We start from the raw sequence: 22,634 nt of genomic DNA on the forward strand, positions 1-22,634 counted from the left end.
GCCCCAGTCATACACTTTAACGTGTCCATGTCGCCATCTGGTGGACAGAATACCAAACAGTTAATGCCAAGCAGGAAGTCCAGTCTTCTGTGGGACGTGTTACTTAGCCAGTGAGGTTGAATGACCAGGAAACTGCAGGTGGAAGACCGCAGCACAGCATGTAAGGAACCCAAGGCACTGAACATTCTAGTCATCCTATTCTTTAAGCCAGACTGTTTGGGGGGAGGAAAAGGAAACTTCCCTGTGGCTAAGGTCTAGTTCTGGCATTACCCTGTTGTGTGTAGTCAAGTCTAACACAAACACATCTTCAGCTGCGGAACACTGGCATCCTGGCTACGCCGAGTCAGGGTATGGAGGAGCACACCCAGCTTGAACGGAGTCTTGAAAGGAACAGAGTGGAACAACAGGAAATCAAGTTGGCTGAAGAAAACAGCTATGAAGCCAAAAGGGAAGGGGTAGATCTGGCGAACTCTCTTGGTAACCAGAGACTTATGGGTTAATCTGGTTGGCGTGATTGGGCAGAGTGATGATGTGGGTGGTGTGTGAATGCCCTCCATGAATCGGGGAACTCAATACATGTGTGGCACACTTTGCCATGGCCTCTTGCACCGTGAAGGCTACAAAACAAAGCTATCGAATTCCTAGCCTCCTTTGTTGCCCGGGCTGGCCAGCCATGCAGATCTGGCCATGGAGATGCAGGCTGCACTTTCTGAGGGTTTCTTTCTTGAAGGAGAAGGTGATGCCTCTCAGAAGGTTCTGGTTTCTGACCCTGTTTGTGAGCAGCAGCTGTGGTGTGGGTTTAATGGTTGGATGCACCTGGGCAGGGCGGAGTAGAGCAAGACAAGGAGCTGGTCCTTCAAGGCAGCCTCGGGCGACTCCTGTGCACTCTGTAGGTGCAGAAACTTCTGATCCCTGCTTGTCAGTGTTTTGTGTTTGTTTGCTGAGGGTGTAACCTGGGACCAACGTGTTAAGGAATAGTGAAAACGAACAAAACAACAGGGCTGGGTGTGTTGCTCAGTGCTGGTCTCGCATGCCACAGGCCCAGGCTTCAGTCTCTAGCAAGCAGCTCATAAAGCCCCAGCATGGTGTCAGGCTGCCTGTGATCCCAGCACAACGAGTAGATGTAGGAGGATCACAGAGGTTGCCTAGTGACTTCAAGACCAGCCTGAACCACTGAAGATCCTTACTCAAACAGGAACCAACCTCTCCCAAAGGCAAAAAAAAAAAAAAAAAGCCTGGTTTAAAAATAAAAAGACTATGGGAAGTCCTATGGCTTCCCTCAGTAGCTGTTCTTATATGGGAAAGGACAATAAAACAGCAATTATACCAAGCATGTGTCGAGGAGAGGGTGTGGTGTGGTGTGCAAGCCCAGTAGCCCAGTGTTTGACACACACCTGCTGGGTAAATGTCACCTGAAATGTCATTGATAGTATCTGTTGCCTTTTCAGTTCTGCCTGGGTCCTTCAGGCTGTGTAAGGCTCCTGTTGCTGGGCGGTGCTCTTCCCTGTTTCACAAAGACCCTAGTGCTGAATCCAGTGGTGAGCTCACATCTGGCTGTGCTCCTTGCCTTAATAAACGTGTCTTTCCCTCAACTTTCCAGGGGTTTGAAAGAGACTTCTTTATGGTGAGAGTGCTCTGAGATGACTTCTTAATGTTACTGATTTGATTTGGGAGGCCAAGGTAGGAGATTCCAAGGACAAAGTCTTCACAGCAGGACTACTCTCTAAAGAAGATTCCCGTCCAGATGCAATTTCAATCCCGAGAAAAGTAGGACTGAAGGGACAGAGGCCACTCCAGCACGTGGCTCTGGCAGGCCTTGCCCTTCTCCCCAATTCTATCTGCCTTGCTGAAAACTTTTAAGATTGCATTCCTGAGACTAGCCCCCAAGGTCCATCCCTTCTCCGGAGGCTGACTGCCAAGGTTCAGCTATCAGAGTATTGAAATCTAGCGATCAAAGCCCCTCCCCATTGGGAGGAGGGTCCTGTGAACAAAGGGGGTCTAGGCTGTGATGGGGACAACCACAGACAGCTGACCTGAGCTAGTGGGAGCTCACGGACTTCGGACTGACTGCTGAGGGACCTGCATGGGACGGAACTATACCTCTGAATGTGGGTGACAGCTATGTGACTTGGTCTGCTGGGGGGACCCTGGCAGGGAGACCAGGACTTATCCCAGGGGCATGAAGTGGCTTTTTGGAGCCCATTCCCTGGGATGGGCTACCTTGCTCAGTCAGCCTTGATACAGTGAGAAGGGCCTTGGTCCTGCTTCAGCTTGGTGTGCCAGACTTTGTTTACTCCCCAAGGAGGGCCGTCCCTCTAAGAGGAATGGATGGGGGGACAATGGGGGGGGAGGGAACCGGGGTTGGTATGTAAAATGAAAAATAAAATTTTAAATAAAAAAGGCTCCCTCCCTTTGGCTCACCTAATTAGCATGCCCAATTAATATTAAATGCCTCATTCGAACACAGGGTCCCCCCATCTTTATAAACTGCCATTTTCCCATGTGTCATGTCTGTCTCCTCTCTATCCAGAGGAATGCCTTTGTCCTATGGAACAAATACCCCTGCCTCCTTTCCCTGGTTCCCTCCCCCTTCTCCCTGTCCTGTCTCTTACTGTCTGCCCTGTCCTTTGTGCTGAGAGCGAGGCCTTGGGATCCTGAGCTGATACTTTTCTCTATGGTTCTGTGAACCAGATTCAGCCTACAGGAAGCCCTCCTTAGCCCAGTTTCTTTCACATTCAGACCTTCAGTGCTGGCCTTCTCTTTCCAACATTAGCTAATTGGGTTTTCATTGCTGTGAGAGAGACCATGACTACAGCAACTCTTAGAGAGAGAGCATTTAATTGGGGTGGCCTGGAGGCTCTCGTGGAGCTTTGGCAGCTTCGGGGAGCCTGTGGTGGGCACGATCTTTAAAAAAGTAGGGAATGCTTTAGCAGGCTGCAGTGTCTGAGACCGCAGGGGAAGCGTCTGTAACCCAGAGCACACAGAAAGGCGGCAAAGCAGAGGAAGGTTCTGTCTGATTCTCAGAGACAGATGTGGCAAGAATTGTGACAAGCTGAAATTCCTAAGGGAAAAACTGATAGACAGCTAAATCAATCGTGTGCTAAGCGGCTTTAAACCTGAGTCACAAAGGACACCTGTGACAGAAGAACGTTAAGTGAAGGTGGCCCAATGGATGGAAGCTTTAGGATGACAGTAGACCTTGCTCACGCTCCAAGTTGACACCTTGGTTGTGAACCTGTGGGATCACATGACACTTGCTGAGAACAGGTGACAACACTTTCAGAGTGCTTCACCATTTGTAATTTGTCCTATTTGCTGTGGGATGGTGGTTTGGGGGCGTGGTCTTACCTGGCCCATCTTCTGAAAAGGGTGTGGTTACCTGTGTTTGGAAAGCCATTGGAGAGACAAGACGGTGTGTTTATCTACATTCCAACCCTACTGGGACTGGGAACATTGAAAGGAAAGAAAATCCAAAAGGCTCCTTCCCTAATTGGTGGAAAAGAACACCCCTCGCCATACGGTGACTGAATGAAAACCCCAGTGCCAGGGGTGGGCGACCTCCTTGTGAACTGCTGGCTAGGGAAGCCCTCTAGGCCTCACAAACCATAAAGGCTTATTGCTACTGAGGTATGTCAAAACTGGACAGGAAGAGACACTGCATAAACATGCTGTGACTGGAAGACATGGAGAAACTAAGCTGGGACTGAACTGGAAACGCTTTCACAGGGCCAGAGGGGCAGTGTAGGTTGCTAGTGAACTGTCATCAACATTCTAATGGACCATGTGTGCTAAAACACCAACATACCAGATTTGGTGAACCTGCTTGTGCAACAGTGGCTTGGCTGTCATGGGGGAGATCAGCAGGCTCCTGGTTAAGGTCTGCTCCATGGGAGGGGGTTCATGGAGCAGTGTAAAAACTCGTGGCTGGGGGGAGATCAGCAGGCTCCTGGTTAAGGTCTGCTCCATGGGAGGGAGTTCATGGAGCACTGTAAAAACTCGTGGCTGGGGGGGGAGATCAGCAGGCTCCTGGTTAAGGTCTGCTCCATGGGAGGGGGTTCATGGAGCAGTGTAAAAACTCGTGGCTGGGGGGAGATCAGCAGGCTCGTGGTTAAGGTCTGCTCCATGGGAGGAGTTCATGGAGCACTGTAAAGACTCGCGGCTGGGGAGATCATGGGTGGTATTCGTACTTTGGCCTGTTGTGGGCTATCTATGTGGGGTGAGTCGACAATTGTGTTTTGACATATAACAAAGCCTTATATTAATTTATGTCATATATACACATTATACCCATATGGAAAGACCAAAGATTTCCTTTAAGAACTTTATTCTTTGCAATATATAAAAATAAATAAAAGAGTCCAACTTTTGGGAGTGTCACAAATACAAGAAGAAGGTACTGCTATCATCATCCTAAACTGGAATAAATTAGTTTCTTGTTCCCCCATCTTCTAATTATAATGGCAAAGTGAAATCAGACTGAAATTGAGTTGGACGGCACCATCAGGGTAGAAACACGAAGAAAGTCATTCCAAAGGATGCTGTGGCTGGCACATCTACTGCATTTTGCACTCGGGCCCATCTTTTCTTGAGGGGGGCTGACAAAGGTCTGTCTTAGGATTCACATTCTCCGCTTCTGCAGCTGGTTCCTCTGACAAAGAAAATAAAACCCAGTTAACCCTACTCAAATACGCACAGAAGCAGATACACCAGGAAGCAGGCACATTAGAGAGGAAGGGAGACTGGCTCCTGTGTTGGGTGAAGTAGGTGCACCTTCCCATCAGAGCTCTATGCTTGCTTCTGTCAGAAGGTGAACTGTTAGGAAATAATACTCTGCATAAAACTAAGGAGTGGTAAGGTATATTCACAGTCAATGAACTTGAGATTCAGTGTGAACCAAATATGAACTAAGTTTGCTTTTCCTTCATTCTACTTTTAGGGAAAGAAAGTGTGTTGGCTTCATTCCATAGGAGTGGCTCTCATAGTATTAGAAGCTGCGCTTCAAGCTTTCAAGAGAGAGGCATATTTAATGGTAGTCGTACCTAGCTCGAAGCCTAAGGACCTCAATGACTGCATCTGCAATACGGCCACAGTGACTAAATAACGGCACTTTTATCTTGGGGCTAACAACAGCTTTCTAGTTGGATTTAAGGCCTGCTGAACTGAGGAGAAATCATTCTTGGTATTGTAAACCTAGATTAGCTATTCACAGCTGGAGAGATGAGAGACCGAAGAGGAGAACCCACCACTTTCCTGTATTCTGAATACTTACTCTTCACCCACAGGTAAGGGAAGGTCTCACCCCTCACCAAAGAAACTTGTTTTTTACACTAGAATGAGACCGTTACAGAACGCTATACCTGATCAAAATGCAGAGTGCTGACCATGGGTGCCCAGCCTCAGCTGATACATCTATAACACAACTCCCACACCTAAGGCTCAGGCAGAAGTGGGGCGGAGAGATTCTAAGATCAAAGGACCAGACGGTCTGCTGTGAGGCTAGGCCTTTTAGCTATGACAGGTTAGTTGCACCCATGAAATCTCAACACAGCTCCCTCACCACGGCCTGAACAACTCCAACAATCGTAACATTCCAAAGTAATGTGTGTGTGTGTGTGTGTGTGTGTGTGTGTGTGTGTGTGTCTCACAGGGTCCTATCCCTAGATGAAGAGCTACAAACCAAGTATCATCCCTCAACAACAAAACAAGCAACAACAACAAAATGTTATCCTGTGTGCTGCTTGGAGTAGTGGGAATCTCACTCCGTCCATCCTACCTTTAGTCCACTGTGGACACTACCTGTCCACAAAGTGAGCGGACCACTATTCTATAGCAGACAAGGAACTTCTATTTTACTTAACAGTCCATGATCATAGAACACTAGTGATGCTGGCAGTTCGAACATGCTAATGTAGAGACATAAATTCCTTTAAGTGAAAGGGGAGTTTAACTATAATCTGTGTGCATAACAACACAACACAACAGTACACAGGATCTTATGCTATCCAGGATTTCAGAGTCCCCTGGAGGCCGCAGACTGAGTCTCCCACAGATAACGGTAGAATACAAGAGTATGCATTTCACAGAACATGCAGTTGTCTTTGACTCTGAGCTGAGCAGACCTGAGTGGGTGAGGTCAGATGTGGTGTTTTTGTAATTGTGGCAAAGACAGCAAGTGGCAAGAAAACATAGTGAGCGGTGAGTCTGGGAAGCACCATGCAATTGTGAAGTAACTGAGGCAACAGGACATGAGTCCTGACTGCCAAGTTCTGGAACTGACTCCCAGGCTCAGCAGATGCAGCCGGCGCACGGGCTTGCTGAGCCGAACACACGGGAGCCATCAGTTCTTCCAGTGACACTCAGCACCTGCACATCTACCTACCCGGGCACAGTCCTAAAGCGGAGTTATCAAAATAGCACACTGGGTAAGGCGCTGGTAGAGACTTTGGCCGGTTATCAGAAAACCAAGATTTTGGTGACTCTTGGAAGTTCCGCTCCCTGCACCGAGAAGGTGTGTTCTGTCTCCTTTTAGAATCTGCCCCAGTCACTTTGGGAGACTTTGGAGAGTCCTCACACGCTGCTTCTCTGTAAGTGTCTCTTTTAAGGGTTCTTCCCTTCATCGTTTCAAGCTTCTTGGAGAGCTGAGATTTATCACTTAAATGGAAGCAGAAAGATCAGACAACTCAATTATTAAATGTGAGCATGGGAAAAATTTAAAAAGAACCCCATCCTACTAAAACACGTAACATGAAACTTAATTTCACCCTAACACTTTGTTTGGACTACTTCCATGATTCAGAAATGAGAAGGTGCTATATAAATTGAATAATTAAAGTAAATTTTTTTTTTTGAGACAGGGTTTCTCTGGCTGTCCTGGAACTCACTGTGTAGACCAGGATGGCTTAGAACTCACAGAGATTTATTTGCCTCTGCCTCCCGAATGTTGGAATTAAAGGTGTGTGCCACCACGGCCCAGCATAAAGTAAAAAACGAATTGAATGTGGAGTTTGGCGGTTTTGATGATGAGGTTTTTTGAAGGAGCCCACAACATCCAGAGTGGCTGATGTACTCGGTTATAGAATGCTTATGAACTTTTACAGAAGTACATCTTTTCATCTGTCTTAATGTTCTTTCACTGTCTTGGTCGACACTTCTCCACCTCCTGAATCTATGTATACACGATCAGATTCCTCCTTCAAATGTAATTGTTTGAGTTACTCACAGCCTGCTTTTTGTCTTACTGGGACAGGGTCTCAGTAAGTTCTAATGGCCTTGACCTCATGGCTTTCCCATCTTTGCCTCCTGAGTTACAACCATACACCGCCTGGCCCTTTGTTTTATACTAATGTTATTCTATGTAACAGATTATTGAATTGTTAAGTCATCTGGCACGGGATATTTTCTTCACTTGTTCATTTCTGCAGTGCTGAGAATGGAAGCTAGGGCCTTGTGCATGCCGGGCAAGCATCCTGCCATTGAGCTACACTGTTAGCCCTCTACACTCACATAATGTGCAATTCCTCCCCCTGTACCACTAGGAGTGCGAGGCACAAAGGTTCTACTATTCTATGTTAGGAGAAGCCGATAACCCAATGTCGTAAGTCTGCAAATGGGGCACTAATGGACTCTGCGTCCTCTGTGCAATACAGCGTCACTGACTGTGGTAGCTGTCTTCTCAATGCCTTTCATTTCCTGGTCCCTGACCTAGTTACAAATAGTTCAGAACAGCTGGGAGGATGGTTTAGTACTCAGGCTTCATTCCTAGACTCTGAGTTTAAAAAGGCTGGGTGCACTGTACAGGCCTGTATCCAGTGCTGGGGAGTGGAGGCACGAAGCTCTCTGGGGTTTGCTGAATCAGTGAGAGACCTGGTCTCAAAACACACTGGAGAAGTGCCCGAGGAAGACACTCACCCTGACCTCTAACCCCCCCACACCAGCGTGTGCAGTTAATGAACAGCAAATGTGAAGCGGAGACAGTGTATGCCATTATTCGTCTCTTGACGGGTTCTCTGCATAACCCTGGCTGTCCTGGAACTCCTTCTGTACACCAGGCTGACCTCAAACTCAGAGACCTGCTGTCTCTGCCTCCCGAGTGCTGGGATTGAAGGTGTATGCCACCACCGCTCGGCTATTCACATTTAAAAAAATCAACATTTGTTACACAATCTCTAAAAATTGCCTTCTCCTAAGTTAGCAAAAGGTTACAACTGCAGAAAATATATGCAAATAATTCCAACATATGCAGTCATAAATAGGATATGTCACGGCAACAAAACTTGCCCTTTTTGTTTGGCTTCCTTTTTGTTTGTTTTTGTGTTTTTTGAGACAGGTTCTCTCTCTTGCATGGCCCTGGCTGTCCAGGAACTCACTATGTAGACTGGGCTGGCCTTGAACTCGATGATCTGCTTGCCTCTGCCTTCAGAGAGCTGGAATTAAATGTATCGCCACCACGCCTGGGCTTAGAACTTACCTTACTAGTTGATTATTTCGCTTTACTAGCTGTTCGTTTTGCTGCTTTAATTTAGAAATTTCATTTTCCATCCTTATATATTCACTTTTCAGGATAAGGGCTTTTGTGCTTTGCACAATGCCACTGCCGCCTCCACAGGTTAAAGGTTTACTCAAAGTCTGACAGTCAGGCTCTGATATCACTGCAAGAGGCAAACATACACATAGGTTAGCAAAACAAAACAACAGCAGGATGTTTCTGGGTTGCCCAGGCTGGCTCTGAACTGGTATTGATCTTCCTGTGTCAACTTCCTGAGTGAGTGCTGGAATTATATAGGCACTGTGCCACCATGTCCAGCAAGGCAGATAATCTCAATTAGCTCTGGTGTTCAAAAAGAAATATTAAAAACTGCAACAGGCTGCTATAGAAACCATTTCCTGGAAGTCATCTTTGATTTTGTTTCTCCCTCATCTCCCCCGTCTACTTGACTATCAGACTTCACTTCCCTCCAGTCTGCCTCCACTAGGTACATTACCGCATCTTCCGCCCCAAGAGTAGCAACAGCAATCTTTTGTAAGCAGAGCCATTCTGAGCCGGCCCATGCTCTAATCACCTGTGGGGCCTGTCACCTGCTACCTTGCTGCAGGCCACGCAGAGACTCAGCACATTGCATGGACTCAACATATATTTCTTAGCAAAATACACTCTGATGAGAGTAAAATTGTCAGCATTGTGAACAAAACTGTATAAAAATGGAGATGCTATTTATCTGAATAACCCATTAGGTCACCAGCAGTTCATTATAGAGACAAAGAGGACGGAGAGGACATGTGAGGAGATCAGTGACATACATTCTTATTATTCAGGTATAACACAGGCAGCCATCTCTGAACTCACTGCTCTAACATCCCAGTAGATTAATGACGAGCATCTCATTAGATGCACAACAGCCCTTGACAAAATCCAACTTCCCTTCACGCTAAAAGTTCTGGAGAGACTAGGATAGGAGGGACACATCTCAAAATAATGAAGAAAACCTACAATATCCCCACAGAGAGAAAAACTCCAGGGATTGTTACTGAAATCAGGAACAAGACAAGGATGTCCATTCTCCCCCCTCCTGTTCCATACAAGACGTTTTCCTGCTCTCGGGAAAACTCTTTTTCTCCTATTGGATTGCCTCACCCAGCTCTGATATGAGGGGTTGTACCTAGCCAGTATTATTGTATACTGTTATGTCATATTTGGTTGATAACCCTTAGAGGCTTTCTATCTTCTGAATGGAAATGGAGGAAGAATGGATCTGGGGGAGAGGGTGGTGGTGAAGAACTCAGAGGGGTGGCGGGAGGGCAAACTGCAGTTGGATGCATTGTATGAGGAAAAAGTCTGTGTTCTTTAACTTACTTGAGGTATCCTGGGCCTGTTGATTTCTTCTAAGATTTTCTCTCAGCATCCTTATCACTTCTTTTTGATGTGTAACAGTGGCTTTTGTAGAAAGAATTCTAACAAGAATAAAATAACAAAAACATGTAAATGTCCAAGTGATTTTATAGGGAAGAGTAGACAGGACTGTCTCAGAGGGCTTTCTAATTGGATATGCCACATTGACACGACACCCCTAAGCCATAGATCAGCCTCTGGAATATAGCTCAGCTCTCATGGCTACACCCATATACAACTATTCTGTTCAGCTGTAGGAACAGTCTAGCTTTATTACTGAGAAACTAACTTATTTAAAACTTCTAGAAACATAATAGGCATTAGGAATATACTGAACAAAATTATTTTTGGAGATACTATGAATTATGTATGATATAAATAGAAAATCGCCAGAGAATGAAAAGGAACAGAACAACAGATCCAAACCTAAACCCTAACTTTTATCCTGTCAGGTAAGCAAACCCTTTCGCTGCTCTGATTAAGGGCAGGAGTCAAAGGTCAAGTTCTGCACTGCTCCCAGAGGAAAGAGATACTTTACCAACTGTCCATCAGCAATTCAAGAATTAATTAGAAATGATGAGTTATAAGCCTGGTCTTAAAAATTATACAGTTCTTGGGCCGGAGAGAAGGCTCAGTAGTTAAGAACACTGGCTGTTCTTCCAGAAGTCCTGAGTTCAATTCCCAGCAACCCCAAGGTGGTTCATAACTATCTATGAGACCTGGTGCCCTCTTCTGGCATGCAGCTACCATACATGCAGGTAGAACACTGTATGTATAATAAATAAATACATCTTAAAAAATTATACTGTTAACTATTTTTTTTAAGTTATGGCATAGGCCTTCAGTCATACTACAAAGGTGACCTCTGAGTTTGAGGTCAGTCTGGTCTACAAAGTGAGTTCTAGGACAGAGGAACCCTGTCTCAAAAAAACAAAAAACAAATATATGCTAACTACATTTTATAGGTAAAGCTGCCCTTTCTAATTAAGAACATGATACTGGCTTCACCGAAACCATAGGCTCTTATGAATGGAAAGCTGGTTCCACAGCTTGAAGACTCATGGGGAGCTACTTTCCAGGCGGAGCTAAATGTCATTCATGACGAGGAAGAAAACCTTTATAAAGAGCTAGATTACCTCTTGGGACATTATAAAATAATGCCATTTTATATGAGTATATATAATCTCTCATATAAGCCTTCCTTTTATTCAAATGCAAGGGCCAGATGAGCTCAACAGTTTGTTTAAGGTGATGGGTAGACTTTGAATTCAGTTGCTCTGACTGTTCAATGTTCTTTCCATTGTGCTCTATGCAGAAGTAACTTTTGGTATGTCAGTATGCGTAACAGAACACACAGGTAAGTTGGTAAGAAGAGGATATGCTGCTGGGTTCCAAGTACCAACAGAAAACAATCTTTACACAAAAATACACTAGGGAGAAGAAAGGGAACTCAGAGGACCAAGAGGAACCCGAGTCAAACACCCAAGCACACACAGAAAGGTCCTCAGTGCTCAGCCTGAAGGGTGACCACTTCAAGTTTTTCTTCAGACACCACTGCCATCAAAGCCACCTGCTGACTGATGAGACCCATGCGCACCTTTTTCAGTACTGGGGGGGTTTCAAACCAGGGCCTTGTGCATGTTAGGTAAACACCTTACCACGAGCTCTACACAGCAGCCACAACCGAGCCTAATTTTTAATCATTTGTATATGCAATCACAATCTAATAAGCTTAAAAGCTATGGGTGCGTACAGAGTTTTTCAAAAGTAAAGACATATTTTTACAAATTACTTTCCAAAAAGTAAACAAATGCAAAGATATCTGTGAAGTTTATAAAGAAATGTTATGTGACTAAAGACATCTTCAATAAAGGCAAAGACAGACATACTCCTTTTCAAATTCTTTGGCATTTTCCTTCTTTTCTAGGTCAATTTTCACCAGCTGCATTTTGAGATCCTCAATTTCTTCTTTATAGGGCACAGCTCCTAAGGCAACTTTGTCCTGTCAAGAACAGAAAAACAAAAGAAGGTCCATGGGCGTATTCCGCTGTGTCTATACAATGCTACTGCACTATTAAGAAGTAATGGGAGGTCTAAGGGTGAAGAGCAGTGTGCAGTGTGCGTTCCTGGCTTGCTGGGAGCCCGGGTCCCATCCCAGCATCTCATGAGGTACGCTCAGTGACACAAGTCTACTTCTCTGTGGGCTTGCACACATGTGCCATGGCTTGCAGGTGAAGGACAGGCAACACCTGGCAAAGTCAGCTCTCTCCCTCCCATGTGGGTTCTGGGGACGAGCCTCAGGCTTGGAGGCAAGTATCCTCAGCACTGAGCCATTTTGCAGGCTCTAAATCAGTTAATAAATGCTGTTTTATGCTAGACGGCTTTATGCACAGGATAAAATTAATACCTTTGGGGGTAAATTTTGAAGTAGGCACTTTTGTAATCTACAGATTTAAAAATAGGATACATAGAACCAATTTAAAAAAGTCAAACTACGAAAGAGTTTATGGATCTCTCTTCAGGATGGAACAAAGCCATACATCCTAGTACATCATCCAGGGTAATTGTGCTGGCCTAAAGTATCCCTGATGCTTGAGGCAGTCTACACTGAGTTTTGACAAAATGTTTGCTTATCCTATTTTGAAATTCCTTTTTCCAGCATAATAAAAATAACCATATTATTTTTATATGCCACAAATATACCACAGCATTTCATCTAGTCACTTCTGTGGGATGAACCTGAGCCCTTACACAGGGGCTGTGGTAAGGCTGTAGTTAAGAGGGAAGAACAGAGCATCCAATTATTTGTGAAATCTAGCATGTTACCCATGTTTTTATTTGTGAGACTGGCCTAACATACCTGAAGCATTTGTACTGTCGCTTTTGTGTTTTCAAGGCATTTGTTTGATTCGTGGACTTCACTCTGGAGCTTTGCTACCAAGGCCTTAGACATTGCTAGTTCTTTCTGCATCTTTGCAATCTGGCCTTCCTTATGCATGGCACTTTCTTTTGCTTCTTGTAAGGAGGTTTCCAGTTCCTGAATTTTCTGTTAGAAGCACAAATACATGGCAAATCCACAGTATGTTCAATAGGACAAAAATGATCATCTGTAGTTAGTTATTAAGTTTTCACAGACTGAATCAACAAATACAAATCCTTTTACTTAGAAAAACAACATTTTACATGTTAAAAGAATGCCAAAATTTCACATTATAACCTGCCAGCAAATTCTCTAAGTCACGCAAAATGAGAACACAGAAGTTACATGACATACCAGTTTGCAAAGCTCTAAGTACATTTAATAGTCACCTTTTAAATTAGCACTATTCATAAAAGGGCACTTGGACTTTCTAAAGCAATTTAAAGGTGAGAATATATGGAAAAAACCTTAAAACCATAAGATGAAAATAAAGTCTCCCCAGATCCTAACAAGGACTATGGAACCTTTTTGGGTATCTCCCCACCTCCAGGAAATTTCTGAGCAAGAATAAACAAGTATAAAATTTATAAAAGTGGCCAACCATATGCAATAAACATACAGTTATACTTGAGGGAATCTTCCCCCCCCCAAAAAAATTTGTGATCTTCTAGTTCCTAATGGCAATTTTTAAGCTAATGGTTGATGTTTTATATTAAGTATTTATTTTTGTAAAAATGATAAATTATAATTGGCTTTTTGGTTTCCCACTAAGACATTTTGCATACTAGCTACATACAGTAGCATACTTATTGTTGTTATAAATTCCCATGCAAAGGCTTCAAATAGTCTAGCTGGTTATTCAAATGATATTGATTCTTATACTTTTTTTTTAAATAGGGGAGAACGCAAACACACATTTCAATTTGCCTAACAATTATGCTATTTATTGAGCCTCTTAGCTTTTTACGATTAATCAGTATTCAAGAGAATAGCTAAAGATAAGCTAAATTGCTATTATTTTCTAAATTAACTACTTTTCCATGAACGTCACAGTTTAGATGAAATTCATACCTTTTAAGAAAGGTATGGCATAGTGTAAAAGTACCAAATATGGCAATGATCTACCCTGTAAATAGTATTTAAACTATCACTTACTTCTGTTTCTTAACTCATAAGAAATGATAACAGGTTTCAGAATTAGTTGGATGGTAACTACAGTACAACCATATATAAAAATCCAACTCATCACACACATGTACAATAGTATGTTCATATTTAGTGACTATATTAAAGCTCTAAACTCCAGGAAGTTTCATACCTCTGGCGTTAGTTGTTCACCCACTGGTGCAATGTGAGGGTTTTTACTGCCCTGTGTAGAAGGATGTGCGGCGGGATGAACACAGGCAGCAGATGGGGAGACAGTCAAAGTCTGGTAGTCTTTAGATAGTTGTTTAGTTTTTTCCTTCAGTGATTTCAGGTAATGTTCCAACTCTTTGCATCTGGCAGCATTTCCTTCCTCAAACTCTGATGATTCATTTATCATGGCCTGTGAACAGTAAGAGACCGCTACAGCTTTAAAATAATTGATGCAGTAAAGTTATAGTAGGAAAACCTAGAATTCTAGGATAGTGTGCATGCTGAAATTCATTATTTAGGATGTCTAAGAACAGTACTCAAGACAATGAATGCACACTTCTCTTTCAACATGCTGGATGTTAATAATTATGTGTCTAAAAAGAGGCCACTGGGGCAAAGGCTCAGCCCTCACAAGCACTGAGAGGAGAATGGGAAGAGAACAGTTCCAACTGGGAACTCAGTATCACATGCAAACAGCCTGCTCCCTTCCCAAGCACAAACTGGTCTAAGTATCGTGAAGCAGCATATACAAGAAAAAAATTTATATAATCAAAATTTTCATAGAGCTCCTATGTATAAATTAAAGAAAATATATAGCAGTCTAATCCTTTTATGAATGAGTAGAACAATAAAAGCAAAGAATAAAAGAGCCTGAGTGATGAATAATTATACTCACAATTATTTTGCTATTATAGAAGTTATTCACTTGGCAAATGCTATTATTTTCTTTTTGGATGCCACTTTTAAGTTTTTCTGTATCAAAAGGAGTATTCAGCCATTTTCTCAAAAACTGAGTCATTTCTTTCCTATTGCTTAGTACTTGTTGGAATTCAGTTTTTATGGTGGGGAATCCATTTTCTGAAAAATCTTTGGCAATTTCCTGTGTGAAAAATAGGTATCAAACTACATGAACATCAGCAAAGATTTCACCCAAATAACATATAAGCTATAAAAATATCATAAGGGGGAGAAATACCTACTGTACTCTACTTATTAGGACATTAAAGTAAATGAATTCTAATTTAAATCTTTATTCCAATTACTTGCATAGGAGAACGTTGGTACTATATTCTACACGACAGAGGTAGTCTACCTATAGGTTCTGGTGGCTGCTTCTCTATGTACATGGCAGGCCTCATATGTGTGCTGGGAACTGCAGCCAGCTTTACATTGTTGGGAGAACAAGAAAGTCTTTGTGGAGTTGATACAGGGAAAGAATCCCGACTTTCAGTCACGGGTGCAAGAAGGCACCGGGAAACCCGAAATTCTCTGAATTCTCACTGATGTCCAATCTGTTTTCTGTGTCTATGCAGGTCTGATAGAATCCAAACGGTCCTTCAGTCAGCTCTCATTCTGTGAATTACTAGTAATTTCTGGTAAATGAAAACGACTTCAAACACATACAAAGGTATCTATTTATAAAAGGCCTAAAATTGTATTAAAGGCATGAGACACACAGTATACCTCCAGATGGAGATCCATATCCCGGCTCAGCTGGAGGTTCCCTAAGTCTCTGGATGGAGCATCACAAGCCTGTTGAAAGCTCTGTATCTTAACCTGCAGTTCAGCCTGCTTTTCCACTTCCTGGATAAAAGCCATTTCGAATTTGTTGATGACCTCATGTTGCTCTTCCTTTAGCCTGGCAATGTGGCTCAACACATACTTAAGGAGAGGATAAATTGAAAAAAATGAGACATTGTATTTAGAGGACATTTTCAGTGTCTGAGATGGGGAGGCCTCTCTTTGTTATCTATACCATGGTAGAGGATGGAGGAAGCAGCTACTGTTTACCCCACATTTCCCCTCTCAGCCCTGGAAAGCAGCCCTCCAGACTGCTGCTTCATGTTTGCTCCCTGAGGGACGTCTCCATTGAGTGGTTCTATCAGCTCCTTTTCTTATTATCACATTAGATTTTAATTATTTTATGTGTATGAATAAACACGACGTATGGCATATACCACAGATCCCCTAGAACTGGAGTTCCAGATGTCTGAGTCACAGGGTGGTGCTGAGAGCCAACTCCGAGCCCCCTGGAAGGGCAGCTAGGGCCTTCTGAGACTTCTCTCCAGCCTCATCACACAATTTTTGGTTAAACTACCAAATCCCCTACTGTCAGAATTTGAGATTAAAAGAAATATTTCATTTTATATAAGATAAGATGCACATGTGTGGGTATGTGCACGTGAGTTTAGGTGTCCACGGGGCCCAGAAGAGCTTCAGAACCCCTGGAGCCAGAGTTACAGGTAGTGTGAGGGGCTTTGGCCTAGTATTATAAAGGGGTGAGTGTGGGTTCTATGTAGAAACAGTACATGCTCTTAACTGCAGAGCTATCTCTCCAGCCCCGTTTTTGGATTTTCAAAATACTCTAACAATCTTGTCTGATTACCCCCACTACCAGTCACATGCTTCAAGATTTCTTTGTCAGGCATACTTAGACGTCTGACTTTAAGGCAAAGGTAATTATAATGCTATAATGTTCCCAACCTCATACGTTTTGGGTATCCGACTGTCGAATCTATTAGAGGATTATCAAATAAAGAAACTATATGCCCTGCACAATTTCAAGATTCCTAAGGAGCTTCCCCAGGGTTCTAGAAGCAGTAAGTTACTGCTGGAGGAGGAGACTCTGGCCAGCCAAATTGCTGAGGGAGACCTGCCCCCATGTTGAGTATGGGGCCCCTGAGATACAGCTTTCCCAAGGCATCACCCCATGGGCGTGGGCTTTTAGCCAATGCAGCTGTTTCGAGTCATCCCCCCCACCCAGGAGCCCCTTATAAACTCATTGGTTCACTAAGTTGGACTTGGGTACAATTGTTATTTTGGTCTGTCATGGATTCCCTTTTTGGGGTGAATAGACATGTGCTACATACCCCCAGGAAAAATCTGTCCCATAAGAAGCCTGTCCATACCTCTAGAATTGCACTCATAATGGTCACAAGCCTGCCTCAGCAGGTCTTTGGGATCTGACTCTGAGTACACTCACATGGTGTCTAGGCTTACAGCAGAGCTCAGGTTTTGTTGGATAAATTCTATCTTCAGACCCATACAATCTTTAATTTGGTGGTTAATATATAAACAGTATATATGGTAACTCCCAAAAGACTTAAATACATTGAAACGTACATTTGAAATTATAATTACATCAGTACAAGGCCGATACTAAAAAAAGTTGATACCTTAAGTTTCTTCAGAATTCTGTGGAATTCCATGGAACATCTGTGGTTTGTAGTAAGCAGCTTTTCAAGCTCTTTGATTTGTGGGTGTGGAAGTGAGAGCTTTGCTTTTACAGCAATTGCCAGCTCTTTTTGGGTTTTAGTTTCCTTCTCTAAGTCAACAGAGAACCGATTCAAGCACTCATACTCATTATCCATTTCTGAGTATCTTCTCAGGAGCTCCTAAAGGAAATCAGGATTCGTTAGATCAAATACCACAATTGTAACAAAACAACACCACAACACCTTCTATTGGAAAAAAGAAATTAAGACCTTTGTGTTTAAAAGACATAATTAGTTATTTCTAGATTATAGAAGCAATGTATAATATTGTGAAATTAACCAGAGGAAACACAGTAAGAAAACCAACTTTTCCTCTGGTCTTTTGAATTAATTAATTTAGTGTACACCACACACAAGACTGGGAGCTGGCTCATTTATAAAAGCAGTGAGTGGATGGAGACGAATCAATGAGCATGACTCAAGCTGGCCCTCCCCACCGCGGTGTCACACTCCACCCATTTCTATCATCGGCTCACACTGCTTGACTTCTGCCTCTCTGTGAGCTTGTCTACACTACTAAACTTCTCTCTCACTGGGAGGTGGTGGCACATGCCTTTAATTCCAGCGTTTAGGAGGCAGAGGCAGAGGCAGGTGGATCTCTGTGAGTTTGAGGGCAGCCTGGTCTACAGAGCGAGTTCCAGGACGGCCAGGGCTGTACAGAGAAACCCTGTGTTGAGGACTAAAAGAAAGGCAGTCTGCTTATACCCAACTCTCAATGCTCAGGTCTCCCTCTCCAACGGTAGCTCACACTGTGTCTCCCTCTCCAACTGTAGCTCACACTGTGTCTGTCTCCCATGGCAGAACTCGCCCGTGGACCTCCTCCTCCTCCTCAGAGCAAACCCCCAAGTCCTTTCGTGACTGCACAGCCCACTCCTCCATTAGCTCCGACTTTACTTACTTCTCACTAGCTTTGTCTCCTGAAACTCCTTGAACATGGGGCAGCCTTCTGCACCAGGAGCTATGCTCTGACAGTTCCCCATCTCCAGTACTCTTCCCCCAGAGTACATCGAGCCCTTACTGCTTTTAGAGATTTGCTCAGGATCACTTCCCACCGGCCTTAAAAACAAGTCACAAACTCCCACTATGTTAATTGTGCATATATGTGCACGTGTATATGCGTGCATAACTGTACTAGACTATAAGGCTTAGGGAAACATGGGCACGACCTATTCACTATTCAGTTTCCTTTAATTCCACCTTAGGCTGGAACAGTAGTAACAATGCTGTTACTACTCCTACAGGGGCTCTTACTTTTATCCTGAGGCACTTTTCTCGAAGGCTTTCTGTACTGTGTTGTTCTCCATCACATACTGACCCCTTTGCAGGTTTTACGATTTCTTCATGGTTTTGATGGTCCTGGTACCAAGAAATACATAGCAATAGCCACATTTACATAGCATGTCTAATCATACACACTTACACCTTACATCATGTTTCAATAATGGAATTAAATATTTCATTATAATATAACAGCAGTATTAAAATAGACAAAAAAAGGAAGTAATAATTACTGTCAAGCTACATAGTGAATTTGAATGACTTCAACTCACTTGAGGGATACGTGTGAGAAGCACATGATATCTAGAAAAGGATTTGTTCCTCATTAGGTCTTAGATTCCTAGTTTGTAACCTCTCAAATGGCTACATTAGAATTACTGCCACCAACTAAATACACCCAAGCCTTGTATAGTTGTTCACCTGGGGGTGAGAAGTCTTAATTTCATTCATGTTCTTTCTGCATCTGATTAAAAAGCACAGAGCAGACCTGCCCTCCCTCATTAAACCACGTCAGTGTAACCTGGCCACTGCAATGCCTAGGAGAATATCTGCTCGATACAGACTTGTCAAACAAATTAGGTTTGTTTGTAAATTTAGACAGGCCCCACATATCACACATTGGTGTGACAATATCGTACACGAGGCTTTCTATACCCTCCAAACATCAACATAGCAAGTTATAGATTTACCTTACATACTCATTTGCCTACATTTTCTGCTACTTTTTAGAGGAATGAATTAAACTTTGAAAGATTATTTTGAAACAAAGTCAAGACATTTCCCTTTTAATCTTTCCTTCTAACTTCAGTAATGACAATCCCTTCATTTCTAGAGGTCTATTAGTAGAGGAAATGAAGACATTTAATCTTCTGAAAATGTAATCTTTGAAATACTTTTCCATTTATAATAATGCTAGTTTCTTTTTGTGGCTGTTGTTTCAGAATTTAGAATGAAAATACTGTGCCTAATACATCTTTTCTTAGAGATGAAGAATTCAATTTTCTGAAAAGCATCGAGGCTTTTATGCTTCCTTCTTGTATTATAATTATGGTACATTTCCCACCACATTTTACTATCTACAGAAGTTTAAAAAAATCAGGAGGGAAAAAAAACAAAAACCACAACACCCAAATCCAGACAACACATGCACACTGGTAATTGCCCTAAAGCTTTGGTCTTAGAACTACTCAGAGGAAGGTTCTGAACTCACGCTCATTCTCACGTGTCTTACGGTTTCTTGGAATTGTTCTCTTTCCACTTTGAGAGACTCTTTTATCTTGGTTAGCTCACTGTTTTCCTTGGCTATAATTCTTATTGCGTCAAGGTTTTGGTTAACTTTCTCAATCAAGCGCAAGTTATTTTTACCCACACTTTGCACATAGGAATTCTGGGCCTCAAACTCCATTTTTTTATAAACTTTACTGACATCTTCCTCTTTAAGAAGCTGAAACTCCTTTTCTTGAATCTTCAGATAATTATAAAATAGAACAGAATAAAGAATTTCTTCACGGAAGGGCAATGTCAATTGCTGTGCATGTACATATACATAAATGGAGTGCCCCTATCAGAAAACTGGAAATCGATTTCAGATTTTACAGCGTTTGCAGTCTGAAATCTTCCCAAATTCAAGTTTTTGAGCTTCACACTGGCACTCAAAATCTTTCTAAAACCCAGCACTTCTGATACTAGACCAGGAATCCTTAGCCCATATTTATATATTTTATTACTGTGTCTAAGTGACTAATTACTTTTGATACACTCAAAGAAAAATTTATGCTCAGTTAGAAACAAGCTCTACAGCATCTCTCTACAAGAGGGCCAGAGGAGCTGGGGCTTTAATCCTAGTACTCAGGAGGCAGAGGCAAGAGATCTCTGTGAGTTTGAGGCCAGCCTGGTCTACAGAGTGAGTTTCAGGACACCCAGGGCTATAAAGAGAGACCCTGTCTCAAAAACACCCCTCCCCCCCACCCCAGGACAAGCTCTGACTCTACCTTCCCCTTGGCAGTGCTCCCCACTGAATTCCTTGACTTGTTTTTCTCTTTCACTATCTTTTAAGGTCAGACTCACATAAATAATAAGCGGTTTAGAATTCTATCATACAGATGAGTCCCATGTAGCCAGTGCCCTGCTTATGTCTAGATTTTTGCCAACACAAATCACTCTACACAGAACAATGGAGTTTTGTGAAATCAGTGAATATATTGGCTGGGCAAATTCCTAGACGTGACAATGCTAAACCAAATGTACTATATGCACTGGTAAGTTTTCAAAGAGGCATTGTCTGGAAAGACACTGCTTAGCAGTTAAGAGCACTTGGCTGTCTTTTCAGTTCCAGGAGCTCCAACATTCTCTTCCAGGCATTGCAGGTACCAGACACACAGGCTTCCAGGCAACACACATGCACGCGCACACACACGGGGTGGGAGAGTGTTCATCGTTCATCTATGGATCCTGCACTTTCAAGCAGAGTGGCGTTTCTAGACGGGAAGAAGGCACACAACTCACCTTCCTCCTGGTGTCCCTTAGGTTTTCCCTGAGTTGGTCTCTCTCCATCTTGAGCATTTCCTCCGCTCTCTTTAGATTATCTCTTTCTTTTATTACACACTGCATTTCTTCAAGGTTTTCGTGAAGCTTCTGAACCAGATTTAAATTCTCCATCTCTATCTTATTCAGAGTTAACCCTTGCTCCTTGAGTTGCTTTTGTGTCTCAATGGCAGCTCCTTTTAACTTAAGAAGTTGAAGTTCGTTTGCCTTAAGTTCTTGAATCTGTCAAGACATGAAATCACATTAGGATACAGACTCTGGAGAGAAAGCTTTAGACTTAATTTTTTAGACTTTGTTTTATTTTATGGTTATGGGTGTTTCGCCAACGTGTATGTCTATGCACCATAATGTATGCTTGGTGCCCAGGGAAGTCAGAAGAGGGTGCTGGATCTCCTGGAACTGGGAATAAAAGACGGTTGTGACCCACCAGGTATGCTGTGGGAATCAAACCTACGTCCTCTAGGAGAGGACTGCTTAGCCATGTCTCCAGCTCTAGAAAGCTGAATTCACTTTGCATCGTGTGAGTGAGGTGCTTGTGAAGGTCAGAGGTACTACAGCCTCTGGAGCTGGAGGACCAGGCTTTGAGCCACCTGACATGGATGCTGGAAACTGAACTCAGGTCCTCTTAACTGCTGAGCCATCTCTGTTTTAAAAGACTGTTTTAAAAGAAGAATGAAGACTAGTTTTTTCTGGGAGTAGCCATGCTTACCTTTAATCTTGTACTCTGCGGGGAGGGTAAACAGAGCTGCTTTTAAATTGACTAAAATAGTAGTAATCTTTTCATGTTATTTCTACAAATGTTTGATAAAGGCACCAGTTTTCTCTTGAGGCATAACACATATAAACTATACTAATCTTAAATGCAGAGTTTGGTGATTTTTTTTTTTTTTGGAGCGGGGAGGCATGATCTCTCTGTGTATCCTTGGCTGTCCTGGACCCCTGGAATTCATAGAGCTCCTCCTGCCTCTGCCTCCCAAGGGCTAGGATTAAAGGCGTGCAAAATCACTGCCTGGCTCAGTTATTCTTGATATATACATGCATCTATAAAACAATAACCCAGACTGAACTATACAGTATTTCCAGCACCCAACATATGTGTCCTCTCCCTGAGGTAAATATTATTCTGACCTATAACATCCTGGATCAGTTTTGTTTCCTTTTGAACTTAAGATGACAATGTAGTCATCTACTCAGTTGCTATTTTCATTTTCCCACACTATTTAGAATAAAACTTCTATGAGTATTCTTGTAGCCTGTATAGAAGAAAGATCCTTGTCTTTTTCAGTACACACCCAAGGAAGAAAATGCTAGGTCTTACAGTGAATACGGCCAACTGTTTCCCAGTATGGCTGAACCTTTATATTCCCAAAGGCTA

General features: G+C 42.9%; 1 protein-coding gene across 1 annotated transcript in view; it reads right to left on the reverse strand.

The window, feature by feature from the left end:
* Positions 1-4,307: 4,307 nt before the first annotated feature.
* Cenpe (centromere protein E) overlaps positions 4,308-22,634 on the reverse strand; it is a 53,470-nt gene continuing 35,143 nt past the window's right edge. The window contains exons 36-47 of the mRNA XM_021233980.2: positions 21,221-21,481; positions 18,689-18,793; positions 17,339-17,557; positions 15,627-15,824; positions 14,839-15,042; positions 14,125-14,352; positions 12,747-12,932; positions 11,776-11,888; positions 9,851-9,948; positions 8,468-8,648; positions 6,380-6,651; positions 4,308-4,648 (exon numbers count right to left, since the gene is read on the reverse strand). Of these exons, the coding sequence (XP_021089639.1) occupies positions 4,554-4,648; positions 6,380-6,651; positions 8,468-8,648; positions 9,851-9,948; positions 11,776-11,888; positions 12,747-12,932; positions 14,125-14,352; positions 14,839-15,042; positions 15,627-15,824; positions 17,339-17,557; positions 18,689-18,793; positions 21,221-21,481 (2,160 nt within the window). The 3' untranslated portion in view covers positions 4,308-4,553. The remainder of the gene's footprint in view (positions 4,649-6,379; positions 6,652-8,467; positions 8,649-9,850; positions 9,949-11,775; positions 11,889-12,746; positions 12,933-14,124; positions 14,353-14,838; positions 15,043-15,626; positions 15,825-17,338; positions 17,558-18,688; positions 18,794-21,220; positions 21,482-22,634) is intronic.

This window comes from Mesocricetus auratus, unplaced genomic scaffold (assembly GCF_017639785.1).
Source record: "Mesocricetus auratus isolate SY011 unplaced genomic scaffold, BCM_Maur_2.0 Super-Scaffold_100009, whole genome shotgun sequence".
Classification (NCBI taxonomy): Eukaryota; Metazoa; Chordata; class Mammalia; order Rodentia; family Cricetidae; genus Mesocricetus; species Mesocricetus auratus.